The 17191-nt window shown below is 33.1% G+C and overlaps 1 protein-coding gene across 6 annotated transcripts; it reads right to left on the bottom strand.

Moving 5' to 3' along the window:
* Positions 1 to 2346: 2346 nt before the first annotated feature.
* Positions 2347 to 11794, bottom strand: LOC114726596 (MADS-box protein SOC1). Of its 6 annotated transcripts, XM_028913215.1 has the most exons (10): positions 11549 to 11794; positions 11380 to 11440; positions 11183 to 11262; positions 10864 to 11077; positions 6227 to 6311; positions 5567 to 5628; positions 5347 to 5446; positions 5216 to 5257; positions 4714 to 4755; positions 2347 to 2756 (listed from the first exon to the last, which is right to left on the bottom strand). In XM_028913215.1, exons 4-10 carry the CDS (start codon positions 11043 to 11045, stop codon positions 2589 to 2591), a joined length of 681 nt encoding a protein of 226 aa, XP_028769048.1. In that variant the 5' UTR covers positions 11046 to 11077; positions 11183 to 11262; positions 11380 to 11440; positions 11549 to 11794; the 3' UTR covers positions 2347 to 2588. The 6 variants fall into 6 exon arrangements, with proteins under 6 accessions (XP_028769048.1, XP_028769047.1, XP_028769050.1 ...); XM_028913214.1 differs by lacking the exon at positions 11380 to 11440; XM_028913217.1 differs by lacking the exon at positions 11380 to 11440 and having other exon boundaries at positions 10864 to 11070.
* Between the last annotated feature and the right edge of the window lie 5397 nt (positions 11795 to 17191).

The following is a 17191-nucleotide window of genomic DNA, read 5'->3' as shown; positions in this document are numbered from 1 at the left end:
AGGTATATATCACAGTTTTCTCTACCAATGCGAAAGACAATATATCAAGGGCGTGTATTAACAACCCAGTCGAAAGCTGTTGACAAGTTAGGTAATGTCTATTGACAACTGACCTTAGAGGTTAACATAACCTCCACATAAGATCAAATTATAACCAAATACTGTCATGTAACAACTTTAACGCTAAAATAGGAAGTTGTTAAATACCATTAACAATTTTAATTAGACCTAATAGGATTATAGCAAAATTTTGTTGCAGACAGCCATTAACAGCCTCAATAGCACGTATTAACAAACCAATGGGAATTTGTTGAGAAGTTAGGCAATTTCCACTGACAACTGACTTTATGGGATAACATAACCTTCACATAAGATCAAATTGTAACCAAATAGTATCATATAACAACTTTAACGTTGAAATGAAAAGCTGTTGAAAGCCATTAACAACTTTAACTAAGCATAATAGGATTATAGCAAAATTTTGTTGCAGACAGCTATTAACAACCTCAATAGCGTGTATTAACAGCCCAATAGAAATTTGTTGACAAGTTAGGCAGTGTTTGTTGGCAACTGACTTTATATGATAACATAACATCCACATAAGATCAAATTATAACCAAATAGTATCACGATTTTAATGCTAAAATGGGAAGTTGTTGAAAGCCATTAACAATCTTAACTAAACTTAATAGGATTATAGCAAAATTTTGTTATAGACATTCATTAACAACCTCAACAGTGTGTATTAACAACCTAATAAGAATCTGTTGCCGAGTTAGGTAGTGTCCACTAACAACCTACAACCTCAAATCCAAATCACACGTTGTGAAGGTTGTTAGTGGCTGTCTAAATTAAGTTACTGATATAAAACCATCATTTCGTCTACTTTCAGCGTTGCATGCTTTCTTCATACTTATAAAGTTAGTTGTCAGCGTACACTACCTAACTTATCAATAGATTGTCATTGGATTGTTAATACATGCTGTTAAGGTTGTTAATGGCTGTCTGCAACAAAATTATACTATAACCCTATTGGGTTTAGTTAAAGTTATTAATGGCTTTTAACAGCTTTCCATTTTAGCGTTAAAATTGTTACATAATACTATTTAGTTGTAGTTTAATCTTATATAGAAGTTATGTTATCCTTTAAGGTTAGTTGTCAGCCGATACTGTTTAACTTGTCAACAGCTTCTGATTGGATTGTTAATACACGTTGTTAATGTTGTCTTTCGCATTGACAAAGAAAATTGTGATATATACCAATTAGCTTATCTCACATTGGTGACAGCTAGGTGCAATTCGGAATAGGGACCACAACGACCATGAGGAGCCTAGTGATGACAACAAGCGGCGACAAGCGAGAGTCAAAGTCATCGAGAGCATACACTTTCTGATTCATTTTTGGTTTCAAGTGATCAAGGCCAAAATAGTAATTGGATATTTTGAACCTCTAACCCTCAAGTCTCTTGGGACTTCCTAGTTACGGGACTCTTTACTAGTAATTTCTATTACTTGGGACCTGTGGATAATTTTTCCTAAATTTAAACCCCTAAGCTCAAATATTAGGTTCACTGGGCCAAGCTTATCCGTTGATAACCCAAGCCCACCACATTGCACGTGCGAAACGAGGCCCCTTCTAGCTTCTGCGACCATGGGGCCGAAGGTACGCAATCTATCATTAGGTTTGTAGGCATAAACATTCTGGGCTAGCATATTACGTATCTTCTCTCAGCTTCCTCAATGTTCAAGTATAGTCATTTCCCGTTCAAGGCCTACTTGCACCAGACAGTTCGAGATAATTCAGACCAACCGTATACAGGTTTTGAAAACCCCAAATTATTGCTATAAATTATTTGCTTCGTAGTTTTTTATAATCTGCTTTCACTAAATAACCCTGCATCTAAACAAGTAGAATGAGCCTTGACACACCCACGCTCAAATATCAAATACCCTCACCTTTTATAGCCATCATTTCGATTCTGACATCACTTTCACCATAATTTCTCCTACAACTTGTATACCGATACAACATGCACTTGATATAAAGAATAACCCAAACAAAAACTAGTAATTCAATGGTGCTTGCACTATCACAAGAAGCAACATTTGGAGACCCCAAAATATTGTCAAAACTCATTTTCTCAGTAGTTTATGTATGGCTTTCGCGGCGTGCCCTTTTGTATGTGTCGTAAACGGTGATCCTAAGCGCACGCCCCAAGCACCACATACAATTGACATGATGAATAACTCGTACAAAACTATTAATCATCGGACTGAGCAAATAGACCACACCACAAAACACCCAAAAAATGTCATCATTTACCAGTAGATAGTTCTTGGATAATGTTCTAAAACGTCAAGGAAAGTAGTACAAATATACAATGTGCAAGATACTGTAGATTACAAGGCATGAGCAATGTCACGAAACAAAATGGCAATGTCACTTGCATAGTCGTCATCACCATTATTACTTATCCCAATGAGACAGACAGACAGAGACATTTCTGATGTACAATGCTGAAAAACAGTTGGGGCTTGCCCTTATTTTTTCCTATATAATATTTGCAGAGGTAGGGTTTTAAAAATTTTCAACTAGACCTTGGAGGTAGAGGAGGCAAAATGCTTCGTCTTGCTCTGGTTTCTGGTAATCCAATGAATAGCTCAGTTTCCACCTCCGAACTTGGACTGCTTTCTGCATAGGGTTGGCTTTCTCTCTGCTGCTCACCATTTGTTTCTTGCTGTGGCTGTATACCACACTGCAAAGGAATATCAATTCAGTTTCATGTTTGATATGTAGATTATTGGATACATCCAGGAAACGAGGAGGTGAGTATAAATAACTCTTATGCTTCTGCTAAAAAAAAGCATGAAAAAGAAAAGATAATTGAAGCGAGGAAGTTAAAAACACATAAGAGATGGTATATTTCATTAATTGAATTGAATTTAGCAAAATCCCGAGTTCAAAGAAGAAAATCACATTGAGAAAATTCTCCCCAAATAAAGGTCAACTCGGCTCAAATTTCAGATACTATATGGTTTGTCACCAAAGAGTAATTCTTTATGTGAGAATACCGGGAGGTGAGGCAAATGATTTTCCCATAAAGTTTGGCCTAAATCATGAATCATTCTTGGATCCTTATTTATTTGACTAGGTTTAGGACATTTTGACCAAGCGCGTTCAAGAGGAAATCTCAAGTGTATATTCTTTACAAATAATATAGTCCTGTGGGGTCAAGAAAACAAGGTTAACCCTAAACTCGAGTTATGAAGATAGACTTTGGAATTAAAGGGTTTCTACATGAGTAGAAGTAGGATGAAATATATGCGCAGTGTGTGCAACGAAAGCAAGTTGGAAACGGTTTGAAGGTAGAAGTTAAAGATCAAACCATACCATTAATATTTTGGTTGAAAAACAAAACACACAAGTGTCAAAAAACAGGCATCTACGAGGCAATGAATCAGTGGGGATATTATGCATAGGATACAAGATGGTTGGTTGAAATGAAGAAAAGCATTAGAAGTCATTTGTAATCACAAACTACTTACTAAGCTCAAAGAGAAGTTTTATTGAACTACCATAAAACCAGCAATATTATGTAGTAGTGAATCTTCAGCATCCAAGGAATAACAAGAGCAAACAATTAAGATAGCAGAGATGATGTTGAGAAAAAGATAATATTTGTTTTAACTGGATATGAGGAAAAGTCTGTAGAGGAAAAAATGGTAGAAAATCATTTAAGGTGATTTGGATATGTGCAAAGATATTGACGTGCCGATGAAGAGGGTTGAGCATTTAGTCTTTAGCTTTAGAGGCAGAGGAAAGCCAAGAAGGACACTCAAGAAGGTTATCAAATTGAACCCTAAACCCTAAATAATATATTAAAAAAATTGATTTTTAGTAGAGTATGGTAACGTCCTGCTATCCATATAGCTGATTTTCACTTAGTGAGACACATAAGACTTGTTCTGGTGGTAATTGCTTGTGTGTTAGAAAGGATCCCTTTTTCCCTCCCAATAACATATAGGCCTTAACGACATGATTGAAAAGATGGGATTGGGTGGAAACAAAATCTAGAATCATATTTTAGATGGTAAATAAGAGTGAGGTGAAGGGAAATCTGCACGTTCTCACAGGACTCGTTTGAAATATATATTACTTGAATCAGTCGGATGCATAGTAAATCAATAAAATCTGCCAAAGTGGATCGTAGGGTCCATTGTACCAGCTTGGACAAGTTTTCATTGGCTTCTTAAACCGGTTCCCAAGTATTTATTCATCATGTGTGGCTTAAAAAGGGATGATGACAGTGTCAAGTTCACGTGATTTATAAAGAAACTTCCCAAGTCCTGATAAATTAGAATACCCACGCGCCAAACATCAAAACATGCATCTTCTGCCATAAAAGATGATATTTGAAATCTATACCCACTCCACTCCATTGGTTACCTGGTAACTTCTAAACAATAAGGAAGAGGTTATAAACTTATCACCGCTCTTTTCCCTCATCTTTCAAACAATGAAGTGAGAACTCTCCCTCTAGTTGCTCTTAATTCATTTTCCTCATTATTTCCAGTAAAGTCCAAAAATTTCTAGGTGATTAAGAACAACTTTTTCAGTTTGCTATCAGAAATTTCAAATCATAATTTTTCATTTAGAAGAACTAAAATATAATTCCAAATAAGTTTCGAACGGCAACGACAGGGTGATTTCACCTTCTCATAGAGCCTTGCATTTTCAGCTTCTAAGGCTTTTTCCTGAAAGAAATTCAGAACATGGTTTCAATGACCAGAACTCGTGAAAAAAGAACAAGAACCTATCTTTTCTTGGCAAGTGTCATGAATCCAGATTGATATGGAAGAAATCAAGTACAAAACGTGAAGAGTTCAAATTGTACAGCTTCTTTTCTTCTGCAATTTAATTTATAGAGGGAAAAAAAAAACTCGAATGCAGTAATTTAGGTTTTCTTTATCAAGCTCTTCAATAAAAAACATGCTAATCCAACCCAGCGACATATAATAAAATTATATAAAGATCTTGTTTACGTATCATAATTTTGTTACAAAACCTACATTTGATAATGAACAATTCAAAACACCATCTAAACTTCGTCCTCTCTCATATCACGTACGAGAATAATCAAGCGAACAGAAGTCATTAACGTTCTTAACCTCCTTGTCTATATATCACACACACACAGAGACCGGGAAAGCTTACCTTTGCTATTAGTTGCTCGATTTGTTCGTTGTAAACCTGATTCTGAGAAGTCGAAAGAATGAATTAATACTTTTATATTTATCATTAACTTAAAAATTAAAGTACAGTAATAAAGAGTTTAGTATTGCAACCTTTCTTGCTCGAATGGTGCTCACACTCTTCTCCAACTGTTGTTCTATCTGATTTAACTCTTGTATGGAGCATGACCCTAAACCCTCCCCCAAGAGTTTCCTGAGAGGTATTTGAAATTACAAAGGCAGTAACATGCTCTTTATAGTTAGTGATATTCCACGTTTGAATTTTTTAAGAAATGTGTGAAGATACACAGAAATCTAAAAGTAGGTCTTTAACCTTTTTGAGAGCTCAAGATGCTCAATTTTCTTCATCATGCTTGCTGCTTCTTGCTTCAAATGCTGTCATACACAATAGATTCGTTTCAGGCATCAGGGTCCTTCATTAGATGCATGGAAATAAGCTACAAGTGGCTGAAAGAGAAAACTGATGGAATCCAAACAAATTAATCCTGTGCTTGGAACAGGCACTTTTAAGAGAAATTAATTTTAATTTAGAGTTTTTTTTTGGAAATACTCCATCATATAATTTTGCCTAGGCAGCTAATTATTTTACAATTTTAAAATAATTTAGCCCTAAAATTTGTTTCATCGAAGAATAATCATTTCTGATATTTTATTTTGTCTATAATGTTTTTCCTTAATTATCTTTTACTAGTTAGACTCAAATAGAATTATATCAGACTTGGCTCGAACCTAAAACCCAATGTGGATCTGCATACGGTTCATATCTTAACTCGTTATTTTTCATCCGATCTAGATTTAAATTTTCCAATTACAAAAAATGTAAAATAATAACAATCATCTAAATAAAAGAAATATAACAATTTGATCTAAATTCTCTAAATCAAACTTTAACAGTCTACGTATAAAATGTTCATTAAGCACATATTGTTAAAATAAAGCCTTTTTACAACACCTAATGATGAATAATGGTTACCTGCATATTTTGTTCACTCGATCTGTTGGCTGTTTGAGCATCCCTGGTATGCTTGCGGTAGCGTTCAATAGTCTCGTGCAAGCTGCTGCATTGAATTAAATTTCATAACACTTATCCATAAAAGGAATATAATGACCCTAACACAGTTCCATACAATAAAATGCCACAAAAAAACGTGTGAGACGGACATGAGGGGAAATGCTCTCCCATTCTCTGAGGCTTACAACATGACCTCCGGGCTCTTTATTATTATTTTTTTCCCAAGAAAAAAATGTACAAACACCATAGGAACATGAGATAACCCCAATTTTAGCCCCAAAACAACCTCATATATATTACACATGTTGTTGACTTTTTAAGGGAGGAGAAGCATTACGAGTAAAGAAGTATTATATCACCGATACTTTTGGCCCCGGGGGGGGGGGGGGGGGGAATCTCTATAGGTACTATGTACTCCTTCAGATATAAATCATCAGTCTTTCTAGGTATTCCTCATCCAGAAACAAATCACCATAGTCTTTATAGCTACTACTCTTTCAGAAAACAAATCATCATAGTCCGTATCATATTCAATCCTAATCATCCTCGACCTCCCAGTTTCAATCATTAGATAAAAGTAATTCGCGTAACTCCAGGGAACAGAAGCATTTGCATATCTATGTTGTTTATTCTAGAGGTCTCTTAAATTTTTTATTTTTTATGACATGGTCTCTAAGTGCATGTCCTGGACTGAGGGCGATGAAAGGTAATAGATAGGAAAGGGAGTAAATTTTCTATTATTTTCTCTTTCATTAACTTTCCTCAAGCCAAACTAGCTTGGCTTTAATAGAAAGAAATGCATGATTTTTTTTTTTAATAAAAGATCAAAATGGCATCAAGTAAAATGAAGAATTACACAGTTCAAACTATATAACAGCAAAGGAAATAGGACAAATAAAAAAACAAGAAAAAAGATAAAAGGATGATGCAGAAGCAGTCCAAACATGTGTGTTTGAGAAGGATTGCAGCATGGTGAGCATATCTTGGCCAACAATCGACTGAAGCTGGCCTTTAGGATGAGAGATGAATAAGTTCGCGCTTAACGCATAATTAAGTATTCTTAACAAAAGGCAATGACTAGAGCACCAGAAATGTATGATTTAAACCTATGAATCATCAAGGACGTCGAAATTAAATTGTTTACTCCTCTTCTCCTGAAATCTCCTCAATCCAAACATACCCTAAAGTTGTAAGCCCCATAGGACGTTGGCCTTCACCATCAACAGATATTATTGAAGAAAAGGATGTTGCCCAATTTATAATTAATAAATTTCACAGAGGAGGTATTGAGGGATAATGAGCCATATTAAAAAAAAAAAAGACATTTTGACAACGACACTTGGTTTATGGATTTATTTATTTTTATTTATAATAATTATGCATGTCCCATGCACGCGGAATTTCATACTTTTGAAGTGTGGGGACGTCCAATGACCTAGGGAAATTATGATAATTTAGGCTTGTGAAGATTGCAGATTATAATATCTAAAATGACAGAACATGTCCACGTTCATTAGATGGGTTGTAGTTAAAAATAATCAGAGTTTGGAAGCGAGAAGCAAAGCTATCCCATGAAGCATAATTTGAAGTTCACCCCGAAAAATCCACACACACACACATTATGTCCAGTCCTTAATGTAAAAGTTACTTAACTAATTTGAGTAGATTAAGAAAGTTTGTTAAGTTAGTTGTTTATAATAAATATGAGTTGAATTCCCTAAATTATCCTTCTAATCATGACTGCCTTGGATAGAAACCCCCTTAATATGTACTACTACAATAAATAGGAATACTTTAGAGAATGAATTATAAATTTGGAAGACAGAGTGAATTGAGGCCTCATATTTAGAACCAAATACAATTCCCATTTAACTCTTATATTAAAGACTAGAGGTAGTATATGACTGACTACAAATGAAGCTTACAATCTTGCTTCTTTGCTTAACATTATAATCCAATTGTTAGAGTGAACAGTCTAATAATGTAGTAGACTCAAATAAGCTGGCGAGTATAACAATAAATTAGCATTGACAGTAGTAATAATAAGTTTTCAGTGTAATTTATATACTACTTGCTTCAGAGTTGCTTCGCAAATGAATGCTACCACAGGGAGAAGTTGTACCAATGTACGCTATTGATTTAACAATAGCTGAAACTTATCACACTTTAAAAGCTTGACCATCTCACTAAGGTTTGATTGTTACCATATGGTCAGATCTGATCATACTAAATTCAATCTTGATTAATTATTACTCTCTCCGGTCCTATTTATAAGCTTCAAATTTGAAAAGAGATGTGGTCCATTTTATAAGCTTCAATTTGGGATTTGTCTTGACATTTAATGCATTTTTTTCATTTTTGCCCTTAATTATTTATTCTCTTTCCTTCATTATAGTCTGTCTTGTCACATTTCTCCACACATTCTCCTTCATCTTTTTTCTCATTTATTATAAAGACATATTTGGAAACAAAATTATATTTCTAACCTATTTATTGCTTCTAACTAATTTTAACTAGCAGTTCATTATCCATGAATTAATTATTTGAAACTTATAACAAGAACCGGAGGGAGTATTTATGTAACACGGTTTTAGTTTTTTATTTGTATTTGTGTATCTGTATCATAGTCATCAATATATACCATAAAAGTTGGATGCTTTGCATTGTGACTCTTACTCCTGTATCTCTTGGATTCTTTTTTGTTTTTTAACAAATATTCCTTCAATAAGTAGGCTGTTCTAGTTTGAGTTCATATTTTGTCACAATGACTTGGGTAAAATTTAGAATTAAACCTTGATACTAAATAAACAAGTTTGAGTAATTTGTTGAGTCTATATTAAATTCATCCCTCATAGGCACCCGCCTAGGGTTTCAACTTGAGCCACACCAACTGCAGTTATGATTACCAGATGAGTCATGGACCAAATCAATAACTAAGTTCAATATCAACCATGACAAATGACAAAGAATTCATGAGGGTTTCTTATATTTAGGACTGGAGGTAGTCGCTAAACATTGAAATTGTGAATCCAGAAACCCAAAGAATCATGAAATTAAATAACCTTTTTTAAGGAAGCTTCGAATTACCTTTAATTAAATCTATACTACCTCTAATTCATACCCATTTTATTTTAGTTAGTACATATATCAAAGCTGTAATTAGAGTTTAGATTGAACTCATTAATGTAACTATGAACTAGTCAAAGATTCGTTGTCGGAATTGGGATGATCAAAGCGAGAGAAAAATGTTGAGCCATCAAGCTGTTATCATATGATCTAGAAAGACAAATATGGACCATTAGGAGATTTTATCCAGAAGTGATACTGCAGTAATTGCAAGAAATTGCAATATCATGTTGTAATAAAAATGGTCACATGCACCCCAGTAAGAAGGAATAGAATGAGAAAGACAAGGACAATAGAGGTAGGTATCTTCCAAAGAAGCATCCAAAGCAATGAAAGTTAAAGGTGGGTTAGCTATTATAAGATTCAAATTTTAAAGGGTATAGAGACCTCAACTTGACAGAAAACAAATGAGAAGTACAAGTTTTCTGGTTCATAATAAACAAACACGCAAACACTAGTATTGGGAAGAGGTTATGTGTCCTTTGGTTTGATTAAAAATTTAAAACTGTAGAAATGACAGTGCACACTATTTCATGGGACATCACTTTTGTTGTCTCTGGGCTCAAATATTAGTTGGACAAAGCTTTACTCACATCGTTGGTCGCATGCAATGTATATCAAAAAATAGTTTTTTGAAGATATTAGTAATAGTAATGGCAATAGTAATTCTGATTTGACTCTACTTTCCCAGACCACGAAAAATTTAGTGTCTTTAATGTACAAGACGATTGCTACACGAGGCATATGATCCTGCGTCTCAAGTTGTTATCTAATCATGTCGGCGAGTAGTTCACGCATAAAAAGAATCTATGGTACGATTTCCATTATCAAATTTATCTTTTCCTGTGTTTGGTTAAAGAGGTACAGGATCCTGGTTAGGAATGACCACATTCATAATAAAGATATCCTCACCTAGATATGGTTCATCTCTTTGGGAAAATCACAATTCCAAGAGTCCTTTTCAGCTGTTTGATGAACATTTTAGTTTCGTGGGCACAAGAACATCATTCTCCAAGATGTATCAAGACATACAATATATGGGGAAAAAGGGATTCTAAAATTAGTTTTGGTTGGTTTTTTATGATTACCCTTCAATGTTTTAAATATTTAAGTATAAGCCTACAAGTTATGCAAGGTCTGCGCTAAGTGGTGAGGTTAGCTTCAGAGAAACACGCACTCAATTCAGGAAGTACTGAATGTGATGTCATATTCATATAACTTCCATAATAGTGAACTGCTTCTTAGCTTCTCATAGTCTGAAAGTAACATGAATAAAACAACTATTTTTTGAGTAATAGTAGCACAGTTTCCAGATTTGCTTTATAGGTATGAAGAAAATCTGAGCTCGTGAACTCTTAACGGTGAAAAGGCACGAAGAGAAGACGCAGATTCACCACCAAACAAGTTGTGATATCATGGTTAAAAAATGGTATATACAGAAAACTAAAACCGAGGATTAATCACAGTCGTACCTGGAGCTAGCAAATTCATAAAGCTTGCCTCTGGGAGAGAAGATGATGAGGGCAACCTCGGCATCACAAAGCACTGAGAGTTCAAAGGCCTTCTTGAGCAGCCCATTACGGCGCTTTGAGAAGGTCACTTGCCTGCTCGTGGCGTTCTCTATACGCTTCATCTGGGTCTTCCCTCGTACCATCTCTACCTCTATTTCTCTGTGAATACTGAATCCTTGCCCAGAGAAAATATTCACACATGGATCAACCATAAATGTCTAGAAATATAGAGGAACCTGTTAGCTCATAATAGTCAGAAAAACAATAAAATACTACTCACCCAGAAAGGTGTAGAGAGGAAGTAGTGGATTTCAGCAGATCCGAGCCTTTCCCTACCTAGAACTTGAAAACTCCAGCAAGCTAAAACATGAAGGAAAATGCATCATATTGGTATTTGACATCTTGTTTTCGGCCAACATATTAGTATTTTACACATATATCAATGAGAAACCCAAAAAGAACTCTGCGAGAAAATACCATGACAGGGAAAAAAAATCCGAAAGTCAAGCTAAGGAGAGACCAAGCTTTTCAAAACCAGCTAACAAAAGCGAAATCCATTAAATAATCTCCCAAGTCCCTTTCAGAGAAGGAACTAAAGCAAGCAAAAATCTAGGTAGAGAAGCGGGTTTTGATGATAATTACTCACCGGCCAGAAAAAGCAATTAGTTAAATTTCAAGAAACAGCTAGTTCTGAGAAAATTCAAAGCGCGGGCGCGTATGTATGGCCAAGAAAAGTAATAAGAGATTTACAAAAAAAGGAGCAAATAAGAACCCAGAAATGCTCAGAGGAAGGAAAGAAGGAAGGAAGGAAGGAATAAATAGCGGGGTGCACAGAAAAGGAAAGAAGACACAAGGGAAACAGGCAGGAGACCCCCGATAGAGTGCAGAGAACCCAGAATGGGAATGGCTAGAGAGAGAGAGAGGAGAGAGGGGATGGTGTAAATGGCAAAAGCAAAGCAAGTTCGGACTTTTATGAGTGCATTGACTTATATTGACTAATTGATTCCTTTTTTTCCCCATCAATGGACATAATATTTGTCAAAATCATCACAACACACCTTGAAATTTACATTTAATTATATTCAAAAAGACATGATAAGTGTAGTAATTAAATATAAAAAATATAATTATATTGTAGGATTACTCAGGTTCCAAATATATATAAAGCAGTAATATATAATATATATATATATATAGACTGTTTAGAGGAGGAAAGGAGGACACAGAATCAACTTTCCATATTGATACATCGCTATATTGCACCTTGCAACGGAAGGCATCAATGCCCCCACCATAATAAGAAACAAAGCGTATAATAGGAATGCTTTTTCCAAACCCCTTTCTTTTCTTGTTTTGGTAATTCCCCAGTTTACTCACTTACTGTCAACCCACAAAACCTATGTTTCCCCAACACTCCACGAAAATGATACTCCAGCCCATGTTTTTTTCCATAAGAATAATAATAATAAATAGTAATTAACTACTGCTACTCGTTTTGGGTCGGTCAACCGCACGCAATCCTTGATTTTTTCTCGGAAGAGCGAAGACTTTGGATCGATCGCTCTCGTTGCCTTTTTATCATCTTAGAATTCTTCCAATTAATTATATATGAGATAAAATCACTTTTTTTTTTTTTTGCTACGCTTTATGCATAGCCTGTTTTCCTAAATACCCAACGCTGAAAACCCATCATAGGTAAAGTAAACAAGCCTCGCATATGACTTGTAAATATTATTGACTAATGGGTCTTCGTGATTTGGTCAAACTTTGAAGATGATGAATCACATTGAATTGCTTGTTAAAATATTGACAGAAAATAACATATATATATATATATGATCTGGCACTTATTAAGGGGGTGTCTGAAAAAAGCGAGAATCAATTATTGAAAAATATTAGCGGTTGAGATAAAACTCAGATTACGTATTTAAACCAAACGTTGTAAACTAATTCAAATATTATTAGCATGCAATTTATGGGAATCAATCAAGACGATGAAGTACAGTCCAAAAAAAAAATCAAGACGATGAAAGTAAAGAGGAGTGGGGTAATGATTGTATCAGGGGAGGAAAAGGGCGAGGAGTGAGATATTGTGGGGAGAAGAAAGAGAAGAAAGGAAGGGAAGGGTGGGGGACGGGGGAAGATAGAAAGACGTCAACATCGGTCCGTACAAGAGGGTACACAAGTGACCAATCAGAAATCGAAAACGCAACATCCTGTCATCATTGCTTTTTGGTGTCCTGTGGCGCTCAGCTTTTGGCCCTTTTTTCCCGGGGCCCACCCATCATCCCCCCACAATAATGTGACTATGATTCATCATCTCTAATTTACGCGTCTGCATCTGTTGGTGAAATTGGTAATATGAAATAATCTACTATTTTAAATAATTGTACACAAACTAAAATATTTAAATTTTATTTTCAAGGAATTATGACTGTGCATTTTTTATAAACTAAATGCTTCCCTATTATGTGAAATCGAAAGGATAACTATTCTCTTCTAATCATTATTATAAAAATTATTTAACTAATTTGAATATATTAAATAAGCTATTTAATTATAAAAATATGATCTAATCCTCCTATAATATTTATTAAGATTATATATCAATTTATAAAGTTAAATAAATAGTTTCAAACAAATAATAAATATTAGAAATAAAATGAATAAAAATCTTATATTTAACGTTAAGATCAGCTTTTTAACTAGTTCACGTAATCAGGATGGGAGGAGTATTGCTTATAACTCAGCCAGGACTTCTAATTTCCTTTCACTTCCCATCGCATCTATCAGATCAGATGTGAATGGCTAAAATTGAATGTTTCTTAAACTATTGTTATAATACTCTTCCACCCTTTAATATAAAATATAATTAATTAATTTAAACGTATTAAAAATATTAATTAAATTAATTAATAGGATTTTTTTAAAAATATTATAATCATTTTTCTTAGTTCCTTTCCTCCGTCATTCCCTCACTTAATTATTATTGAGAGAATATTTATATAGTTAATTTTTTTAAAAGAATTGATGAACGTATTAAATATGTTTTATATATAGGACTAATATTAAGTCTCAAATTAGATCCTATATTAAAAATGAGAGGAGGGTTAATTAACTAGCAGAAAAAAATATTTGAAAATAAATGCAGTTTGTCCTATGAAATTGGTGATATAATGTAAAAAGAAAATTACAATGAGATTTCAAAGAAATAAAGTAATCACTAGTCTTAATAATAAGTGAACAGTTACTATTTCTTGTAATAAAACTTGTCATTATATATTGTTCTATTATCATTAAAAAATTTTAGCAATTATATTTTTTTCTTAAAATTTCATAATAATAATTCTTCCTTAGGTAAAACGAGTGCATATATGGCGTATACAGCTCGACCCAGGAGTCATCCCGGCATATCATATGTAATGGAAAATGCAAGTTATTATGAAAATATAAAATATATTAATCATGTTCACTGTAATAATAAAGCCACTTTGATTCAAGGCGCAGGTGATTGCATGGAGCGTAGCATTGTGATTCGCGAAAAGTTTGGAGTGCTAGATGTATAGATGGGATTGGAAGGAGTGGAGATAGATGGATAGATAGAATCGAAGGAGAATTTAGTTCAACAATAATGAAATGCTAGAAGGCATAACAAATAATACTACCTCGACCAATTACTTAATTAATTTTAGTATGTTAGAAAAACTAATTAAGTTAATTATTTATAATAAATATATATTATTTTTTTAAAATTATCTTTACTAATCAAACATACTTATTTATAACAAATAGTTATTATCTTTTTTAAAATATCATTATTTACTAATTAAGTGTTAATGTATACTAGCTAGAACTATTATTATTATTATATTATTAAAAATTAGAGGTAATAATAAGAAGCAAAGTAGCGTCGATAATAGTAATGACGGCTTCTTCTCCCGTCGAGCCTTTCGCTCCGCCGCCGCCCGTTCAGAATCAAAAGTGATCCATTTTCTATCCTCCAGGACACCAAACAAACAGAGCAGGTGCCATCATGAAAACTCAACTAATTTCCTTCGATTTCGTTAATGTGGTTACAAGTAATAATTTATATAAAAACTATGGAGGGCTAGAGTGAGCACTCCCTCCTCCCTAAATACTATACCTACCTAGCTGGCATACACTATGGAGATCATTACTAAAGTTGGTTGTGTCAAACTGTCAATGTGTTTCTTCCCCCTTTCCGACTTCAACCCCTAATTGAAAGTTTTATGACGGAGATACATGCAAAAGTATGTTCACTCATTTATAATACAAGGCACTTTTAATTTATTTATTAAAACTAACAACTCCTTAAATTTATCTTAAGTTGTAAAACTTTTTAACTTTGCCCATATTAAATTAGGTCTTAAAAAGAAAAAAATATAAAAATTATACTCTTCTGATCTTTAATATAAGATCTATTTAACTAATTTGATTAAATTAAAGAAGTTAGATAAGTTAGTTAATTTATAATAAATATGACATTTTTTTTTCTAAAACACTATAATCATTTTTCTTAATATCCCCTCTCCTTCACTTACTTGATTATGATTGAGGGAGTATCTATAGGGTTAATTTAAGAAAAACTGATAAATATAATAAATAGGTATTATATTTAAGACCAAAATTAACTTAAAAACTAGGTCCTGTATTAAAGACCGGAGAAGTATTTAAACATTAATTACCAAAATAAACCCAGTAAATAATTATTCTGACTTTTATTATGGAGAAAAAGAAATATCATAAACCATGCTAAAAATTCGAACAAGGCATCATAAAAAGAACCCTTAACAGGCTTCAAAAAGTTGGGTAACCTATACATTTTGAGACAGGGAAGCACTGTACTGTTAAAGATTGTAGGGAGTAATACGCAAGATACAGCTAATAGTATTGCGCCAAAAAAAAAAAAGGTCAAAGGTATTTCCTAATCTTAAAATATAAGTAAAAAGCACCCTCGATCATGCGTGTTAAGTATTTCAAGATTAATATAATTTTTAATCCTTTAAATCTATTCTCATTTTGGTTTTAGTCTTTCAAATTTCAAACCATAAGTTTTGGTCTCTCAAAAGATAAAACGGTCCAAATTTTTATTCGATCATAGGGATCAATGCTATACATGAAAAAAACTGAAGGATCAAAATATTTAAAATTTGAGAGACCAAAACTAAAATAAAAGCAAATTTAAGAGATCAAAGTTTATATTAACTCAATATTTAAATACATGCATGCTTTCCATTTTTCCCGACTAAAGAAAAAAAGTAAATAATAAAAGTAGTTGGACTTGACCGTGATAAGTATTATTAAACGAGTAAACATTATGCAACGGTATTTATAAGAAAAAATTTCAAAAGAAATGATTATTGAATTTCAAAATTCCAAATCAATATTTATTACTACACCAATAAAGAAAATGATTACAATGACAACACATTTTTTATTATAATTTCTGATTTAGAATTTTAAAATTCAACTTTTATTTTTTTTATTTTTCCTGATTATAACCACAGTAATTTACTGCACAATTATACAGGGAAATTACCGCTTTTAGTAACTTTTCATCCTCAATGTGAGGTGCTCTGTCCGCTCCATAATATAAAAAGTTGATTGGAAAAAAATGTGGATCAAAATATAAAATGTTATGAGGATAGTTAATTTGATTTTTTCACCTTTGCTCCTAATATTAAACATGAGAGAGAGATGAGAGATACTAAAAGCATAATATTAAAGGCAATTTTATTATTTCGTAAGGATAAAATAAGAAAATTTTATCATTTTAGGACACATTTAATGACTAGACTTCTATTTCTTGATGCATGATAAATGTTAACTAACTTTTTATATTATGGACATAATATTGAAAAACAGATTAGAAACATGCCAATTGTAAAAACCGGCAATGTGCTGACGGGGGCCAATGTAAACCGATCAACCAGGAAGGAAACCGATTAACCCGACCAGTTTGGTGGATTAACCCGGTTATGTGTGTTTTTAAAAAAAAGTTATTTTCATGCCAAAGAATTATTAGTTTAATGAGTAAAGGATTGTAGATAAGAATATTTTGTTGTTATAAATTTATTTTATTTTTTTAGAATGAATATTTAGTGATTTTAATAATATGATACTATCATGTCAATTTGTTCAGAAAATTACATAAAAATGAAAATAAAATGCAAGTGATTATGTTGTTAGAGATTCAATATATTAAATTGGTATTTAATCTTTTGGATGGATGGCATGATGAGAATTTAAATTAACTTTAGGTTTGACC

Source organism: Neltuma alba, unplaced genomic scaffold (assembly GCF_004799145.2).
Source record: "Neltuma alba isolate B1F8T4 unplaced genomic scaffold, ASM479914v2 tig00012396_pilon, whole genome shotgun sequence".
Taxonomy (NCBI): domain Eukaryota; kingdom Viridiplantae; phylum Streptophyta; class Magnoliopsida; order Fabales; family Fabaceae; genus Neltuma; species Neltuma alba.
The sequence above is the reverse complement of the archived record's forward strand: the minus strand, read 5'-3'. Positions and strand labels throughout refer to the sequence as shown.